The following is a 16,064-nucleotide window of genomic DNA, read 5'->3' as shown; positions in this document are numbered from 1 at the left end:
GATGTCACTTCAATCAATTTTCATGTAGCTGCATGTCAATAAAATGGCTATGTTTTCAGGTGTCTAATACCTTTATTTCTGAATTATACATAATCCCATTGAAAGAAGTTTGAGAAAAAAAACTACTGACAAGATGCCTCGTGTGATTTATTCGGACATTTCTCTATGCTGGAAAGATTGTTAGAATTATTGACTCTGCTCTCCTGTGCATGTTAAGCTCCATCCTGACGCTTGAGTGTACGTCTGTGTGACAGAGAGCGAGAGAAGAGAAGAGAAAGAGAGAGAAGAGCGAGAGACAGATAGAGAACGAGAGAGGAAGAGAGAGAGATGCAACTCATCTAAAGGGCTGCTACTGATGATGCTACTGGAAGAGTGAACCTGCCTGCTGAAAGGTAAAGATGAAAAGTGACCTGAGTGTCTTTTATGAGGGTTCAGAACCGTGTTCAAAGAGCCAGCTACGGGAGGATGCAGTGGAGAGCCTGAGCACAGTCTTACTGGGTCATTGATCAGCCTCACAAAATAGCCTCATCAAGAGAATCCTCCCCGTCTGAAAGATTAGACATGGATCGCAATTATCTCTGTCTTTACTCATAAGACCCACACTAATAAGAAATAATATTGAGTTATTAGGAGATGAACGGTCTGATAGCCCGGCTTTGCACTGTTTTCCTCCTCTCCTCCATCATCCGCCTAGCCGTCTTGAAAGCAAGCTACCCTCTCTTTATCCCGTCTTCAGCTATCCAGAGGATGTCAATGTGATGCAAGGTAGATTTTACTGATATTGTCAGACACATACTTGAAAGATAATGATTTCTGAAAGTGTTTGGCCCTGCCATGATGAACATCCACAGATGAGTGTCAGCAGTATCTTAGAATCTGTCCATTAACCAAAAAGGGGAGGACTAGGTATTCAATCGGAAGTATAGTTATTGGAAATGACACATGATTGGCAGACGTTCTACCACAAAGTTCAGTTCAGGTTTGAAGAGTGAAGACTAAAAAGTATTGTGGAAGTTTGTAGTGAGAAAATGACCAGTTCTTCAGAACATTCAGGTATGTCTATTAATGCCTTCTACAAAATATAATTTGACGTTTGGAAATGTTGAAAACCTTTTATGTATACAAATTCAAAGAAGAGTCACTGAGAGCATCAAACAGTGAATGATCACTTATTTTCTTTTATCCCATGCAGTCATGAGTTTTCCCCAGCCTCTGAGATACATTAGTGGTATGATTTCTGTAGACCTGGTGCAGAGTGTGTATACAGGACAAGTAGGTGTGTTGGTATTACTGCAGAGGGTGTGTCCAGATATGTGTGTTGGTATTACTGCAGAGAGTGTGTCCAGTTGTGTGTGTTGGTATTACTGCAGAGAGTGTATCCAGTTGTGTGTGTTGGTATTACTGCAGAGAGTGTGTCCAGTTGTATGTGTTGGTATTACTGCAAAGAGAGTGTGTCCAGTTGTGTGTTGGTATTACTGCAGAAAGTGTGTCCAGATGTGTAGTCCCCTGTAGCTCAGTTGGTAGAGCATGGCGCTAGCAACGCCAGGGTTGTGGGTTTGTTTCCCACGGGGGGCCAGTATGAAAATGTAAGCACTCACTAACTGTAAGTCGCTCTGGATAAGAGCGTCTGCTAAATTACTAAAAAAAGAAAAGAAAAAAGAAAAAAAAGGTGTGTGTTGGTATTACTGCAGAGAGTGTGTCCAGTTGTGTGTGTTGGTATTACCTGCGACCTGCTTGCTCTTGAGGGAGGCCTCTGAGGCCAGGGCGTAAGACATGGTGATGATCCTCTCCTGCTTCTGTAGGGCTGAGTCCAGACCCACCACCTCTGGCTTGTCCACCGCAACAGGGGGCCCCGCCAGGATCTGAACACTAATCACACACACACACACGCATACACACACAATTCATTGAATGGCCTGTCAAACTGATCTTCCATATTGGCCCAGTGAGTAGTGGTGGTGCTGTAATAGACCTGGACTTGGCCAGAATGTTCTTGATGCGCTCCATGTTGCGATGGCGAGCCTCCACCTCCTGAGGGCTGAGAGGCTCCTCAGGCTCTGTGTCTATGTAGCGCTCAGGGATTAACACCTTCTGAGGTTTGGCCAGCTACACACAGAGAAACACACACAGTAGAGGTTTCCTATTAACTGGTATTCACCTCTAGTACCATTATTGTAGGGATTAGGGAATATAACCATTGAGGCTGAAAACAAGCCTATTCAATTGTTTAAACAACATCGTGAAAGTACTCCTTAATGAAATGTTAAAGTGAACAGCTCTGACTTTGTGATGTTTGATGGTGGTGGTGGTGAGGGTCAGGCCGTACCTCTCGGCTGAGGTCCAGGTCATAGTCCAGCGTCTCCAGGTCCGCCTCCCGGGTAAGTGTGGACGTGGCTGTCGAGCGGAGGGTCAGCCACTCGTCTGACTGGGACCGGGGTCTATCCCTGTGCTCCGCTGGACGCTCCTCACCCTGGACCACGCCCCGTGCCTCCTCCCCCTGCACCGCCCGCTCCAGCAGCTGCAGGTCAAACTCCTGCTCTCGCCTCCACTGGAGGAGGAGGGGTAGACAGACATAACAGTTACACACAAACACTACTGCTTCACAGACACAACAGTTACACACCAACACAACCATACTGCTGCTTCACAGACACAACAGTTACACACCAACACAATTATACTGCTGCTTCACAGACACAACAGTTACAAACCAACACAACCATACTGCTGCTTCACAGACACAACAGTTACATACCAACACAATCATACTGCTGCTTCACAGACAACAGTTACACACCAACACAACTATACTGCAGCTTCACAGACACAACAGTAACACAGTAACACAACTATACTGCTGCTTCACAGACACAACAGTTACACAACAACACAACCATACTGCTTCTTCACAGACACAACAGTTACACACCAACACAACCATACTGCTGCTTCACAGACACAACAGTTACACACCAACACAACCATCCTACTGCTTCACGGACACAACAGTTACACACCAACACAGCTATACTGCAGCTTCACAGACACAACAGTTACACACTAACACAATCATACTGTGGCTTCACAGACACAACAGTTACACAACAACACAACCATACTGCTTCTTCACAGACACAACAGTTACACACCAACACAACCATACTGCTGCTTCACAGACACAACAGTTACACACCAACACAACCATACTGCTTCTTCACAGACACAACAGTTACACACCAACACAACTATACCGCTGCTTCACAGACACAACAGTTACACACCAACACAACCATATTACTTCTTCACAGACACAACAGTTACAAACCAACACAACTATACTGCAGCTTCACAGACACAACAGTTACACACCAACACAACTATACTGCAGCTTCACGGACACAACAGTTACACACCAACACAACTATACCGCTGCTTCACAGACACAACAGTTACACACCAACACAACCATACTGCTGCTTCACAGACACAACAATTACACACCAACACAACTATACTGCTGCTTCACAGACACAACAGTTACACACCAACACAACCATACTGCTGCTTCAAAGACACAACAGTTACACACCAACACAACCATCCTACTGCTTCACAGACACAACAGTTACACACCAACACAACTATACTGCAGCTTCACAGACACAACAGTTACACACCAACACAACCATACTGCTGCTTCACAGACACAACAATTACACACCAACACAACTATACTGCAGCTTCACGGACACAACAGTTACACACCAACACAACTATACCGCTGCTTCACAGACACAACAGTTACACACCAACACAACCATACTGCTGCTTCACAGACACAACAATTACACACCAACACAACTATACTGCTGCTTCACAGACACAACAGTTACACACCAACACAACCATACTGCTGCTTCAAAGACACAACAGTTACACACCAACACAACCATCCTACTGCTTCACAGACACAACAGTTACACACCAACACAACTATACTGCAGCTTCACAGACACAACAGTTACACACCAACACAACCATACTGCTGCTTCACAGACACAACAATTACACACCAACACAACTATACTGCTGCTTCACAGACACAACAGTTACACACCAACACAACCATACTGCTGCTTCAAAGACACAACAGTTACACACCAACACAACTATACTGCTGCTTCACAGACACAACAGTTACACACCAATACAACTATACTGCTGCTTCACAGACACAACAGTTACACACCAACACAACCATACTGCTGCTTCACAGACACAACAGTTACACACCAACACAACCATCCTACTGCTTCACGGACACAACAGTTACACACCAACACAACTATACCGCTGCTTCACAGACACAACAGTTACACACCAACACAACCATACTGCTGCTTCAAAGACACAACAGTTACACACCAACACAACTATACTGCTGCTTCACAGACACAACAGTTACACACCAATACAACTATACTGCTGCTTCACAGACACAACAGTTACACACCAACACAACTATACTGCAGCTTCACGGACACAACAGTTACACACCAACACAACTATACCGCTGCTTCACAGACACAACAGTTACACACCAACACAACCATACTGCTGCTTCACAGACACAACAATTACACACCAACACAACTATACTGCTGCTTCACAGACACAACAGTTACACACCAACACAACCATACTGCTGCTTCAAAGACACAACAGTTACACACCAACACAACCATCCTACTGCTTCACAGACACAACAGTTACACACCAACACAACTATACTGCAGCTTCACAGACACAACAGTTACACACCAACACAACCATACTGCTGCTTCACAGACACAACAATTACACACCAACACAACTATACTGCTGCTTCACAGACACAACAGTTACACACCAACACAACCATACTGCTGCTTCAAAGACACAACAGTTACACACCAACACAACTATACTGCTGCTTCACAGACACAACAGTTACACACCAACACAACCATACTGCTGCTTCACAGACACAACAATTACACACCAACACAACTATACTGCTGCTTCACAGACACAACAGTTACACACCAACACAACCATACTGCTGCTTCAAAGACACAACAGTTACACACCAACACAACTATACTGCTGCTTCACAGACACAACAGTTACACACCAATACAACCACACTATTAGTCCCCAACATTAGTCTAATACTTTCCACCTGTTGACTCAGGAATTCTACTTTTTGCTACAATTTCAAGGCAACACCCAGTGTGAGACTCTACAGACGTTGAGATGGTCTTCTCTGTAGCTATACTGTATATTGTGCATTTTCCCTTTTTTCAAACATACATACAATGGCATACAATATGACAAATGCAACAGTATTCACCACAGGCAAAACCACCAGCGTGTACAGGACTGTTGATGGGGGTGTGGTGCACATGCACGTGCAGTATGTGAAGTCCCAAGCTCTCAGACCTCGGCATGCATCACTCTACTTGTGCAGTCAGTGATTGGGGAGAAGATGAGGAGAAGAAAGGGATCCATCTAGCTACATTCATTTACATGTACATATTGGTCCCAGGCATCATTGTGCTTACTGGACAAAAAAAAATATGCCCACTGCAGTAAATACCACAAATACATATTTATAATACACATGCAATGAAGAAAAAACACATGGCAAGCATGCATTTATTAGGAAAATGTGTGTTTATTTCTTATTTGCAAACCTCTACATTAAATATGTGGGGAACAGCGAGGGAGTTTAGTAGATTATCCTCCATTTGCAGATAAACAGAGAAATAATTATCTGGCTTGAGTTCTGATAGGACTGTAAATGATTGGCACAATGGATAAAGGTAGTGGCACATGGATACATGTACTGTACATTAGGCATTGCTGTATGTAGAGTCAGTTAACAAGGAGGGATAAGTGGTGATAAGATCTACAAGTCACCACAATCAGAACTGCATCCGCATTGCTAAAGTCACTCCTTATAAGCTTTTACTCATGTACAAAGACTAATCGACTAAAATGTGAATGATGATGATTTCTAGCAAAAAGCACAGTATTAGACAGATGTTGCATCGTATCAAACTACCAGGGAATATAAATGTATATGCTGATGAGTCAGCATATGATCATAAAGATCATTAGAAAATGTTTAATCCAGTAGTGCATAGTCACACTTATAATGATTAGAGAGTCAGCTCTTTAAGATGTCAGTGAAAATAAATAATGTAAAAAGTATAGTTTTATTTTATCTTCAGGATTATGTGTTTTGTCTGAGCAGCACAATGAGACCTGGTTAGAGAAAGACAGACAGACCGTTCTAGAAGGAGGGGATGGGGTTAGTATCTTAGCAGTGGGCTGTACTAATGAAGTGATAGGAACACACACTGAAACACTGTCATGGAGCCTGAGAGCTTAGGTCAAACTGCAGTTTAGTCAGAGTGGGAGAGATTGAGAGAGTTATTAGCTGCTGTATGTATCTCCAGTACTGAGGTAACATTAGAGAAATGCTGAGAGAACACTTCTTGTTTAGCCAGGGGTGGGTGTAGGGAGGAGAGGGAATGGGTATGGGCCGTTAATGCAGCAGTACGGATATGATTCAGTGTAGCTTAATCAATCAACTACAATCAACCTCCCACAAAGCTGATTTACTGAAGCTGCATCAATGCATCAGTGTTAAGTACTAACAATTCACATAAAGATTCTCACAAGCTAACCAACAAAAAGCACTTTGATACAGTTAAAGATGTCCGTCATATAAGAATGCCTTTATACATATCTCCCAGGTCATTTAATAGAGTTGTGGAAGTGAGGTTAATCATTACCATTATCAGTATCATAGCAGAGTCCACTTCATTAGAGAGACTGTAGTTTAAAATGCAGTATGTGAATATCTCTCAATCATTTCAATCATTTTCTTGCGATGGAGTCAAGAACATTTGAAATCAGGGGCACCACCTATTCTGTCCTTTTTTTATTGCATATTCATAGTCCTTCACTTCCTAGGTGAGAACACCAGTAGTTCCACCTGCATGTCACACCACAGCATCTCTCACCTCTCACGTCTCACACAATCACAGCAGTCAATTCACATACCCACTTACCTGCTGCACCAGCTAGTTCAGGCCTACTCACTCACTCATAAACTCACATCAACGGCACTATGAAAACCCATGCAACTGAAATGTATTAGTGGTCGCATGCATTGTTATGTCTGCATGCATTGTAGCTGTAGCTCTAACGTACTGAGCCCAGGTCTGCAGAAAGGGGGCGTTGCTGTGATGATGATGAGGAAGCTCGCGATGAAGAGGCCTGGCGTTCTCCCTGACTGAGGGTCCTCTTGCGCTGGCGGACCAGAGCCTTCTGGTGCCTCTTCATCCTCTGCAGCTGCTCCTCAGCACTCATCCTCCCCCTGCTCTGCTGCTGCAGCACATCCCCAGAGTACAGACGCTCCAAGGCACTCTTTGGTCTCTCCTGAGAGGAGGGAGGGCATAAATTAACACAGCCCATGACACCAGAGAGAGAGGGAGGGAGAGGAAGAGGGGGGCGACTGAGAGGGAGAAAGAGAGCAGGAGGGAAAGAAAGGAGAGATTAAACGAAAGACGAGGAATGGGTTAGAGAAGACTGAAGGGAGAGAGTTTAGGTGCCACCACCATTTTACATTAGAATAAGGTGCAAAAAGACACTGAGTTCTCATCCATGTCACAACATTAAAGAGGTTCTCCTGTACTTTTGTACACTTTTTAGCCAGTAGTTCTGAAAGCTGCGCTCACGAGCCAAAAGTGGTCCCCAAAAATTGCGTACTACGTCACATATGTGCAGATATGTGCACCACGTCATTGCTCTCTCTCTGCTGTGTGTGCATCTTGCTAGCTGTCACTCAAATGGTGAGGGGCTGAAGCTCATTGGCTAGAACTTGAATTGCTAGGGAGCTGGCCCACGTGGGGGACAAGGTAGGTAAAATGTCGCAGCACAGCTTCCAGAATTTCTTATGCTTTCAAACTAGGGATTTCGTGGCTAATTGAAGTAAGACAGACATTTTCTGCTCATATTATGCATGTATGAACTACGTATTGACACATCCAGCCCAAAGCGGGAGGTTTAAAAAATACTTAGTAGTCGCCAAAGTTCCAGAGCATGTCTTTAAAGCAGTAACTCATTAGCATTGCATAGGCTCTCTTGCACCCCCTCAAGTTGTAGATGTTGGATTATTAAAGGGCGGCTTAACTTCCTGTTTTGGCCTCATTTTAGATTTGGGTCATTAAGAAATTCTAGCAGCCATGACTGAATTCAAACTTGAGTTGATTTCGGGGTGTGGTTTGATGTTGGTGTTTCGTGTGTGTGTTCGCAGGTGGGAAGAGTTAGCCAAATTATTTTGCCAATTAGCTTCATCCGGCTGGTGTGTGACCGTGGCAAAATTAGTTTGACTTTGGATAGCCTATCTCCAGGGTAGTTAGGGACCGTCAATAAACTACAACGTAAATGAGACAATATTTTTATGTTGCATACCTTTTAGCTTTCAATATCTGTATATGAATTTCTACAATTTATAGTTGGTTTTAGGTTTTTAAGTCATTGAAATTTGGAGCTATTGGAATTTTTACATATTGTCCCATAGGGATATCCAAAGTCAAACCAACTTTACCACGGGCATTACGATCGGGTCATGTGCAGCTGCACTCCAAACTGATTATTACTTGTGTGCTGCCAGCTGTGGGCATGCGGGCAGGATTTAAATAAAACCAACCTTCATTTACGTTGTGACATACACTCAGGAACAAAACTCAGTTTTGTACAAGACTGACTTTATGACCAAAATTATTCTATTTACACTTTGTAGTCATTTTGACAGTAGAATAAATGCGTCTGGCTCATATCGAGGCGACATAGGCTGTTTTCTAAATGAGAAGTCGTTTTTTAGGGGCAGTTGCTCTTTAATGTGACTTGCTCAGCAGTCACACTTTAAATAATGACCAAACTTATTTTAAACTTTTTCTTTGGAACACTATTTTTTGTACACCATTCAAACTTTCAAACGTGCATACCGGTCTGGAACAGTGTTCTTGTATACAGTACATATTTTTGATCAAATGTATACTTTTTAAACTATTAAGCTTTTTGTCCTTGCCCCCCAAAAATCATCCACTTTAATAGGATTTCTTCACATTCTAAAGCTCTCATTGTTAAAAACTCCCAGACTTCCAACATTCTATTCACTGTAAACAATGTGACTTTCCCAACAAGTTAGACAAAAACTTTGAGGGTAGGAAATCTTAGTCTGCTTCTCTGCTATTTAAATCTGAATTCTGAACAGAAATATCTTCTACCAATGAAACGATACAGCTGCTTTAGTAACCGCATCAACTACTTTTCTCTCAACGTTTTGAAACAACTGGCGTTTTGACCACTTTCCCAACCACAACTTATAGCATATGAAATCTTAGTCTACTTCTCGGCTATTCAAATCTGAAATCAGAACAGGAATAACTTCTACCAATTAAGAGCTACAGCTGTTTCAGTAACCACATCACCTACTTTAATTAAGCTAACTTCACACTATTCAATTAACAGTATGAAAAATGTATGCACTCACTAACTGTAAGTCGCTCTGGATAAGAGCGTCTGCTAATTGACTAAAATGTAAATGTAAAACTGCCGTGGAACTTTCAGAAATGTCAAATTATAGAAGTAGGGGAGCACATTCTACGAATGAGAATCACTAATTAGTGTGACTTACTTCTGCAAGAACACTCTAGTACTGTAGTTATTTGATATACTTCTGACTTGTTATTTGTGTTCCTTGCTTCAGCAAAACCACTCTATATATCAAAATACTACTACTTGGCCTACTACTACCACAGTCATTCACCACCACTACCACTACCACTACTACTGGACTACAGTCACAACTACTGCAATTCTACTGTTACTATCCCACTAACGGCTATCCCACTACCGTAATACAGTATCTACTTCTACATTAGCCTATATTTTTCAACAATAGCAATTTAAAACTTCTAAACTTCTTCGATTATTATAACAATACTTTTGGCCAGCTGAAATATGTCACCATTTTTCTTCATGGAAAATTACCTTCTAGTTTTTTCCATGTACTCAGCGTTTTGTACTAGATGCTGCATCTAATCAAGTCAGCTTGTGTCAGCTCCACAAAAGTAAAAGCCATGACAGCATTTAGAAACAATATTTGTGCTGCCTCTCCACCTACTCTCTTGACTCCTAGTCAGCCAGAAATAGTTGGAGTCTTACCTTCAGACCTGAGGCGGCTGAGGCTCCTCTTCTGAGGGTAACGTAAGAGGAGATGTTTGTGGACTGATTTAGCCTGGATGAGGAGCCAGCCGGCCCTGAGAGAAAGACAGCAAATATGAAAACACGACTCCCAAGTTAGCACAAGAGCCAAAGCATGTTCAGTGGGTACATTACAAACCACATATTTGCTGCTGGTGTGAACACTATATAAAAACAAGCTGTTTAGCCTTTCAAGCTGTTTGCTTATTCTGAAGAGTAAGACATTCTTCAAAGAAACAAATATGTCATTCAACTTTACATCAAGGTCCCATGTAGCTCAGTTGGTAGAGCATGGCTTTTGCAACACTGGGGTTGTGGGTTCGATTCCCACGGGGGGCCAGTATGAAAAAATGTATGCACTCACTAACTGTAAGTCGCTCTGGATAAGAGCGTCTGCTAAATGACTAAAATGTAAAATGTAATTACATGTGTTGGACCTAGAGCTACTTACCTCTGCTTGGCAAGGTCTGGTAGCCACCATCATGCCCCAAGGCCCCCATCCTCATGTGACCAGACCCTCCCACTCCCAGCAGCTCAGGTTCACTCAGGAAGGTCCGCAGCTCCACCTGACACCCACAGAGACAGAGATCAGTACCACACATACAGTGAGGGAAAAAAGTATTTGATCCCCTGCTGATTTTGTACGTTAGCCCACTGACAAAGAAATGATCAGTCTATAATTTTAATGGTAGGTTTATTTGAACAGTGAGAGACATAATAACAACAAGAAAATCCAGAAAAATGCATGTCAAAAATGTTATAAATTGATTTGCATTTTAATGAGGGAAATAAGTATTTGACCCCTCTGCAAAACATGACTTAGTACTTGGTGGCAAAACCCTTGTTGGCAATCACAGAGGTCAGACGTTTCTTGTAGTTGGCCACCAGGTTTGCACACATCTCAGGAGGGATTTTGTCCCACTCCTCTTTGCAGATCTTCTCCAAGTCATTAAGGTTTTGAGGCTGACGTTTGGCAACTCGAAACCTTCAGCTCCCTCCACAGATTTTCTATGAGATTAAGGTCTGGAGACTGGCTAGATCACTCCAGGACCTTAATGTGCTTCTTCTTGAGCCACTCCTTTGTTGCCTTGGCCGTGTGTTTTGGGTCATTGTCATGCTGGAATACCCATCCACGACCCATTTTCAATACCCTGGCTGAGGGAAGGAGGTTCGCACCCAAGATTTGACGGTACATGGTCCCGTCCATCGTCCCTTTGATTCAGTGAAGTTGTCCTGTCCCCTTTGCAAAAAAACACCCCCAAAGCATAATGTTTCCACTCCATGTTTGACGGTGGGGATGGTGTTCTTGGGGTCATAGGCAGCATTCCTCCTCCTCCAAACACGGCGAGTTGAGTTGATGCCAAAGGGCTCGATTTTGGTCTCATCTGACCACAACACTTTCACCCAGTTCTCCTCTGAATCATTCAGATGTTCATTGCCAAACTTCAGACGGGCCTGTATATGTGCTTTCTTGAGCAGGGGGACCTTGCGGGCGCTGCAGGATTTCAGTCCTTCACGGCGTAGTGTGTTACCAATTGTTTTCTTGGTGACTATGGTCCCAGCTGCCTTGAGATCATTGACAAGATCCTCCCGTGTAGTTCTGGGCTGATTCCTCACTGTTCTCATGATCATTGCAACTCCACGAGGTGAGATCTTGCATGGAGCCCCAGGCCGAGGGAGATTGACAGTTCTTTTGTGTTTCTTCCATTTGTGAATAATCGCACCAACTGTTGTCACCTTCTCACCAAGCTGCTTGGCGATGATCTTGTAGCCCATTCCAGCCTTGTGTAGGTCTACAATCTTGTCCCTGACATCCTTGGAGAGCTCTTTGGTCTTGGCCATGGTGGAGAGTTTGGAATCTGATTGATTGATTGCTTCTGTGAACAGGTGTCTTTTATACAGGTAACAAACTGAGATTAGGAGCAATCCCTTTAAGAGTGTGCTCCTAATCTCAGCTCGTTACCTGTATAAAAGACACCTGGGAGCCAGAAATATTTCTCATTGAGAGGGGGTCAAATACTTATTCCCCTCATTCAAATGCAAATCAATTTATAACATTTCTGACATGCGTTTTTCTGGATTTTTTTGTTGTTATTCTGTCTCTCACTGTTCAAATAAACCTACCATTAAAATTATAGACTGATCATTTCTTTGTCAGTGGGCAAACGTACAAAATCAGCAGGGGATCAAAAACTTTTTTCCCTCACTGTACACACAGACACACGGCTCCATAGCTCTCTCCAAACACGCACCTTGTTGTCTCCGTTGGTGTATTGGCCAATCTCCCTGTCCCGCTTGCGTTCGTCAGACTGTCGTTTGAGGCCCCGTACAGACATGTGTCTGATGACGGTGGTCTCCCTGGGTAGCGGGGGCACGGCCGGGGCGTGGTCCTCAGGACTGTATAGCTGAGGTAGTGGCGGTCGGGGAGGGGCGCCCTCCTCTGCCTGCAGAGAAAACAACCAACCAGCATAGCCTTTACTATCATATTCAATCACATTTACTATCAGATAGTATAAAATTCAACACTGTATGTCCTCCATGTGGGAGAGGAGCGGGGGCCACTCACCCATTTTGGCACAGACATGGGGAGGGCTGCGGTGGTGTGCTGGGTGGAGGTGGGGGTAGGGGTTGTGTGGCTGAGGTGGGGGCTGTGCTGCTGGGCCAGTCTCATCTCTCCCATGGAGGGAATGGCAGACAGAGAAGGCACTGACGACGGCAACACGGAAGGCACAAGTTTTCTCTCTGGAGACACAAAAACACATGTAAAACACTCCCCAACACACACAACACACACATTCAAATTACATAAGATAACAACACTCCAACCACAAAAGCCAAATACACATACAGACCATAATAAACTCAGCAATGTTTTGCATAATGAGAGGCATTTTGTCCCCTGTAAATATATAAGCGTATGACAAGTAGCATCCATTTCTCTCTCTCGACCTCGTCCTGAGCTCCAGTGTGTGTGGGTAGAGGCAAGCGGAGGAAGAGGCACAGCACTCCTCTCACCTGGGTTGGTCACAGAGGAGATGGTGACTTGGTAATTGGCTTTGCTAGAGCTGAGGCCTGCTATTACGTCTTCAATCCTCCACAACTCCCTCTTGATCTGGGACTTCTCCTGCTGCTCATAGACAAACACACACACAACCATGAACACAAACACTACAGGCGTTTGTTCCCATCCCTCTCGGAATCTGACGGTGTACGAGAGTATGTGTTTGCAGCGGTGTGGTTGTGGTGCGATCCTGACCTGAGAGAGACCACTGCGGTTCATCTGGCCCTCCAGAGCTGTCCTCAACCAGTCTACGTCTCTCTCCAGGCTGCTGTACTCATTCCATGCATTCTCCATCTCCTGCATGGAGCAAGAGAGACATAGAGAGAGAGAGAGAGAATAAGAGAGTAAGAGAGAGAGAGAGAGAGAGAGAGAGAGAATAAGAGCATGAGAGAGAGTAATAAAGAGAGAGAGAGAGAGAGAGAGAGAGAGAGAGAGAGAGAGAGAGAGAGAGAGAGAGAGAGAGAGAGAGAGAGAGAGAGAAGAGAGAGAGAGAGAGAGGTTGTGTAGTCAGTGAATGGGGCTTTGTCCAGACCAGTGAGCGAGTCTGTGTTAGGTCAGACAGAGCAGGTCTTACCGTGGACACCTGAGAGATCTCAGCTCTGATGTGCACCACGTCCTCCTGCAGTAGTCTCTGCTGGTAGGATATCTTCTCCAGGTGGGCCGGCTGGTCCCGGTATTGCTCCATCTGCTGGTGGGACACGTCCAGCACTGACTCCAACTTGTCCTGTAGGACAGGACACCACGAGGGCATGGGGTTATCACGACAAGGGGGGGGGGGGGGCTAATACACACGTATACATACCCAGGCACACACACACATGCACAAACACGCGCACACACACAAACAAACACACAAAACCCAATACCTTGTCTTCCTTGAGCGTGCGTATCGTTGTTTCCAGCTCCTGAAGGATCTTGTCTTGTTCACACAGTCGACTTAGCTTCACCTGCACAGGGACCAGCAGCAGGTAGCACAGAGAACAGAGATTGATAAGGTATATTAAGAAGACTAGGTCTATGGGTATAACAGGGGCCCTCTGCCCAGCAGCTTCTGTTAAACACTATTCAAACCACAGCGCCCAGCAGAATGAATTGATAGTCTACTGTAGTCTACTCTGTCTGTAAATATGTCAATAAGACCCATCTCTTTGAAATGCCCTGAGGACCTCTATTCATCTTCTCTGTGTGAAAATAAATAAATAAAGCTTTATACTATCTGCTTGTGGAGAATGGTAATGCCCATTATAAGTAATCATAATCAAAAATCCATATTTTTAAATTCACTTTTCAGGAGAACAGTGCTTATTGAGACTGGCATATTTGTTTCCCTGCAGAAATGGGTTATATGTTTCTGAAAACAAAATAAGACTGCCTAGTTTACAGTCTTTCTCACACAGTGAGTGTTTCTTCTCGAGCTCTATTTATCATTCTGTTCAATTAATAATTAAGCTGTTTTTTATTTCACAGCCGTATATTGTTGTTTTAATTGCATGAAATATTTATTGTTCAAACAAATTCACCAGCAAATTCTTATAAATTGTTAAACTGGAACAATGCTAATGATGAAAAGCCAAGACATCAAGCTTATTTACCTCCATTCTGAGCAAACAAAGAATTAAAAAGGCCGGATCACACAAATCAAACTGAAACATTTAAGAGCTCTACGTCTAAAATCCCATTACATGTATTTTTCCCTTTAAATTGAGAGCTGGAAATAAAAGCCCTCGTCGATACTCTCAAGCTTTAACGGTGAAGCTATCTGTCCCCACAGTGTTGCATCTTAGCTCTGCACCGTTTCCTTCCTCCCTACACACCCTCTGTTTACCACAACTACAGAATACCAACTTCTCAACTCCTCAGTTCACTGTCTCTGTAGTGGGTCGTAAGATGTGAAAAACGATAGACGTTGAAGAAAAGGAGAGACATGGATAAACTGGGTGTTTATCACACAAGGTTTGGTTAGGGAGGGGTGGGGGATGGTATACTTACATCAACATCGCTCTCTGCTATCTTAACAGGTCTCGATGGTCTGTCTTTTAGCGTTTCACGCCCTGTAACCTGCAATGCCCCAAAGGCACAAATACAACCTTACTTCTCCCAGTAATAGTTGCAAAAAAATTGTTCAAATACCCTAAATATTAAAACCAACATTCAATAGATAACACTGAACAACAACATTACAGCAATTATCAAGCAACAGCATGAGACCTTGCTAAGGACATTGGGATTGCAGAAACCACAATGTAGAACAGTTATGCAAAAATTATTCAACAAAAAAGACTTGGGTAGTAGTATGCACAAGCCAATGCAATACGACTGCTTTAAAAGCTGTGCAAATATATTTATGGACAAAAACAGCATCTGTGCATTTAAGAGAGGCCTGGATGATGGAGAATCACAAAGCTGCTCTTTCCTGGCAGTGTGTCAGTGGGTTTAGTTAACGACCGTGTCCTCTTTATGAACCAGGAGAAAGGGAGGAACTAGAAGGAAATATGGCACCTCCTTTAGATCCTCTCTGTTACAATGATAAATCAGACTTGGCCAAAGACATATCTCAGAGACGTCAGTGAACTGGCCCAGTTAGAATTGATATAAACTGTAGCTATATTTCAGTGTCTTTCGCTAAGAGATTTCAATTGACTTAATGACCAAACAGAGCTAATGATTTCTGTTGATCCAT

General features: G+C 43.5%; 1 protein-coding gene across 4 annotated transcripts in view; it reads right to left on the bottom strand.

Moving 5' to 3' along the window:
• LOC311128206 (pleckstrin homology domain-containing family A member 7-like) overlaps window positions 1–16,064 on the bottom strand; it is a gene marked incomplete at its 5' end in the record, with an annotated part of 131,164 nt that overhangs the window by 4,122 nt on the left and 110,978 nt on the right. For 3 of the 4 annotated variants that reach the window (XM_084160227.1, XM_084160228.1, XM_084160229.1), the window contains 13 exons: window positions 1,724–1,869; window positions 1,973–2,106; window positions 2,327–2,548; window positions 7,264–7,491; window positions 10,285–10,379; window positions 10,775–10,889; window positions 12,576–12,767; window positions 12,890–13,065; window positions 13,273–13,450; window positions 13,580–13,681; window positions 13,959–14,108; window positions 14,251–14,331; window positions 15,374–15,442. In XM_084160227.1, coding sequence (XP_084016353.1) covers window positions 1,724–1,869; window positions 1,973–2,106; window positions 2,327–2,548; window positions 7,264–7,491; window positions 10,285–10,379; window positions 10,775–10,889; window positions 12,576–12,767; window positions 12,890–13,065; window positions 13,273–13,450; window positions 13,580–13,681; window positions 13,959–14,108; window positions 14,251–14,331; window positions 15,374–15,442 — 1,888 coding nt within the window. The remainder of the gene's footprint in view (window positions 1–1,723; window positions 1,870–1,972; window positions 2,107–2,326; window positions 2,549–7,263; window positions 7,492–10,284; window positions 10,380–10,774; window positions 10,890–12,575; window positions 12,768–12,889; window positions 13,066–13,272; window positions 13,451–13,579; window positions 13,682–13,958; window positions 14,109–14,250; window positions 14,332–15,373; window positions 15,443–16,064) is intronic. The other variant, XM_084160226.1, reaches the window with a different exon arrangement.

The sequence above is a fragment of the Coregonus lavaretus genome, assembly GCF_964263955.1.
Source record: "Coregonus lavaretus genome assembly, chromosome: 4".
In the NCBI taxonomy this organism is placed as follows: Eukaryota; Metazoa; Chordata; class Actinopteri; order Salmoniformes; family Salmonidae; genus Coregonus; species Coregonus lavaretus.
The sequence above is the reverse complement of the archived record's forward strand: the minus strand, read 5'-3'. Positions and strand labels throughout refer to the sequence as shown.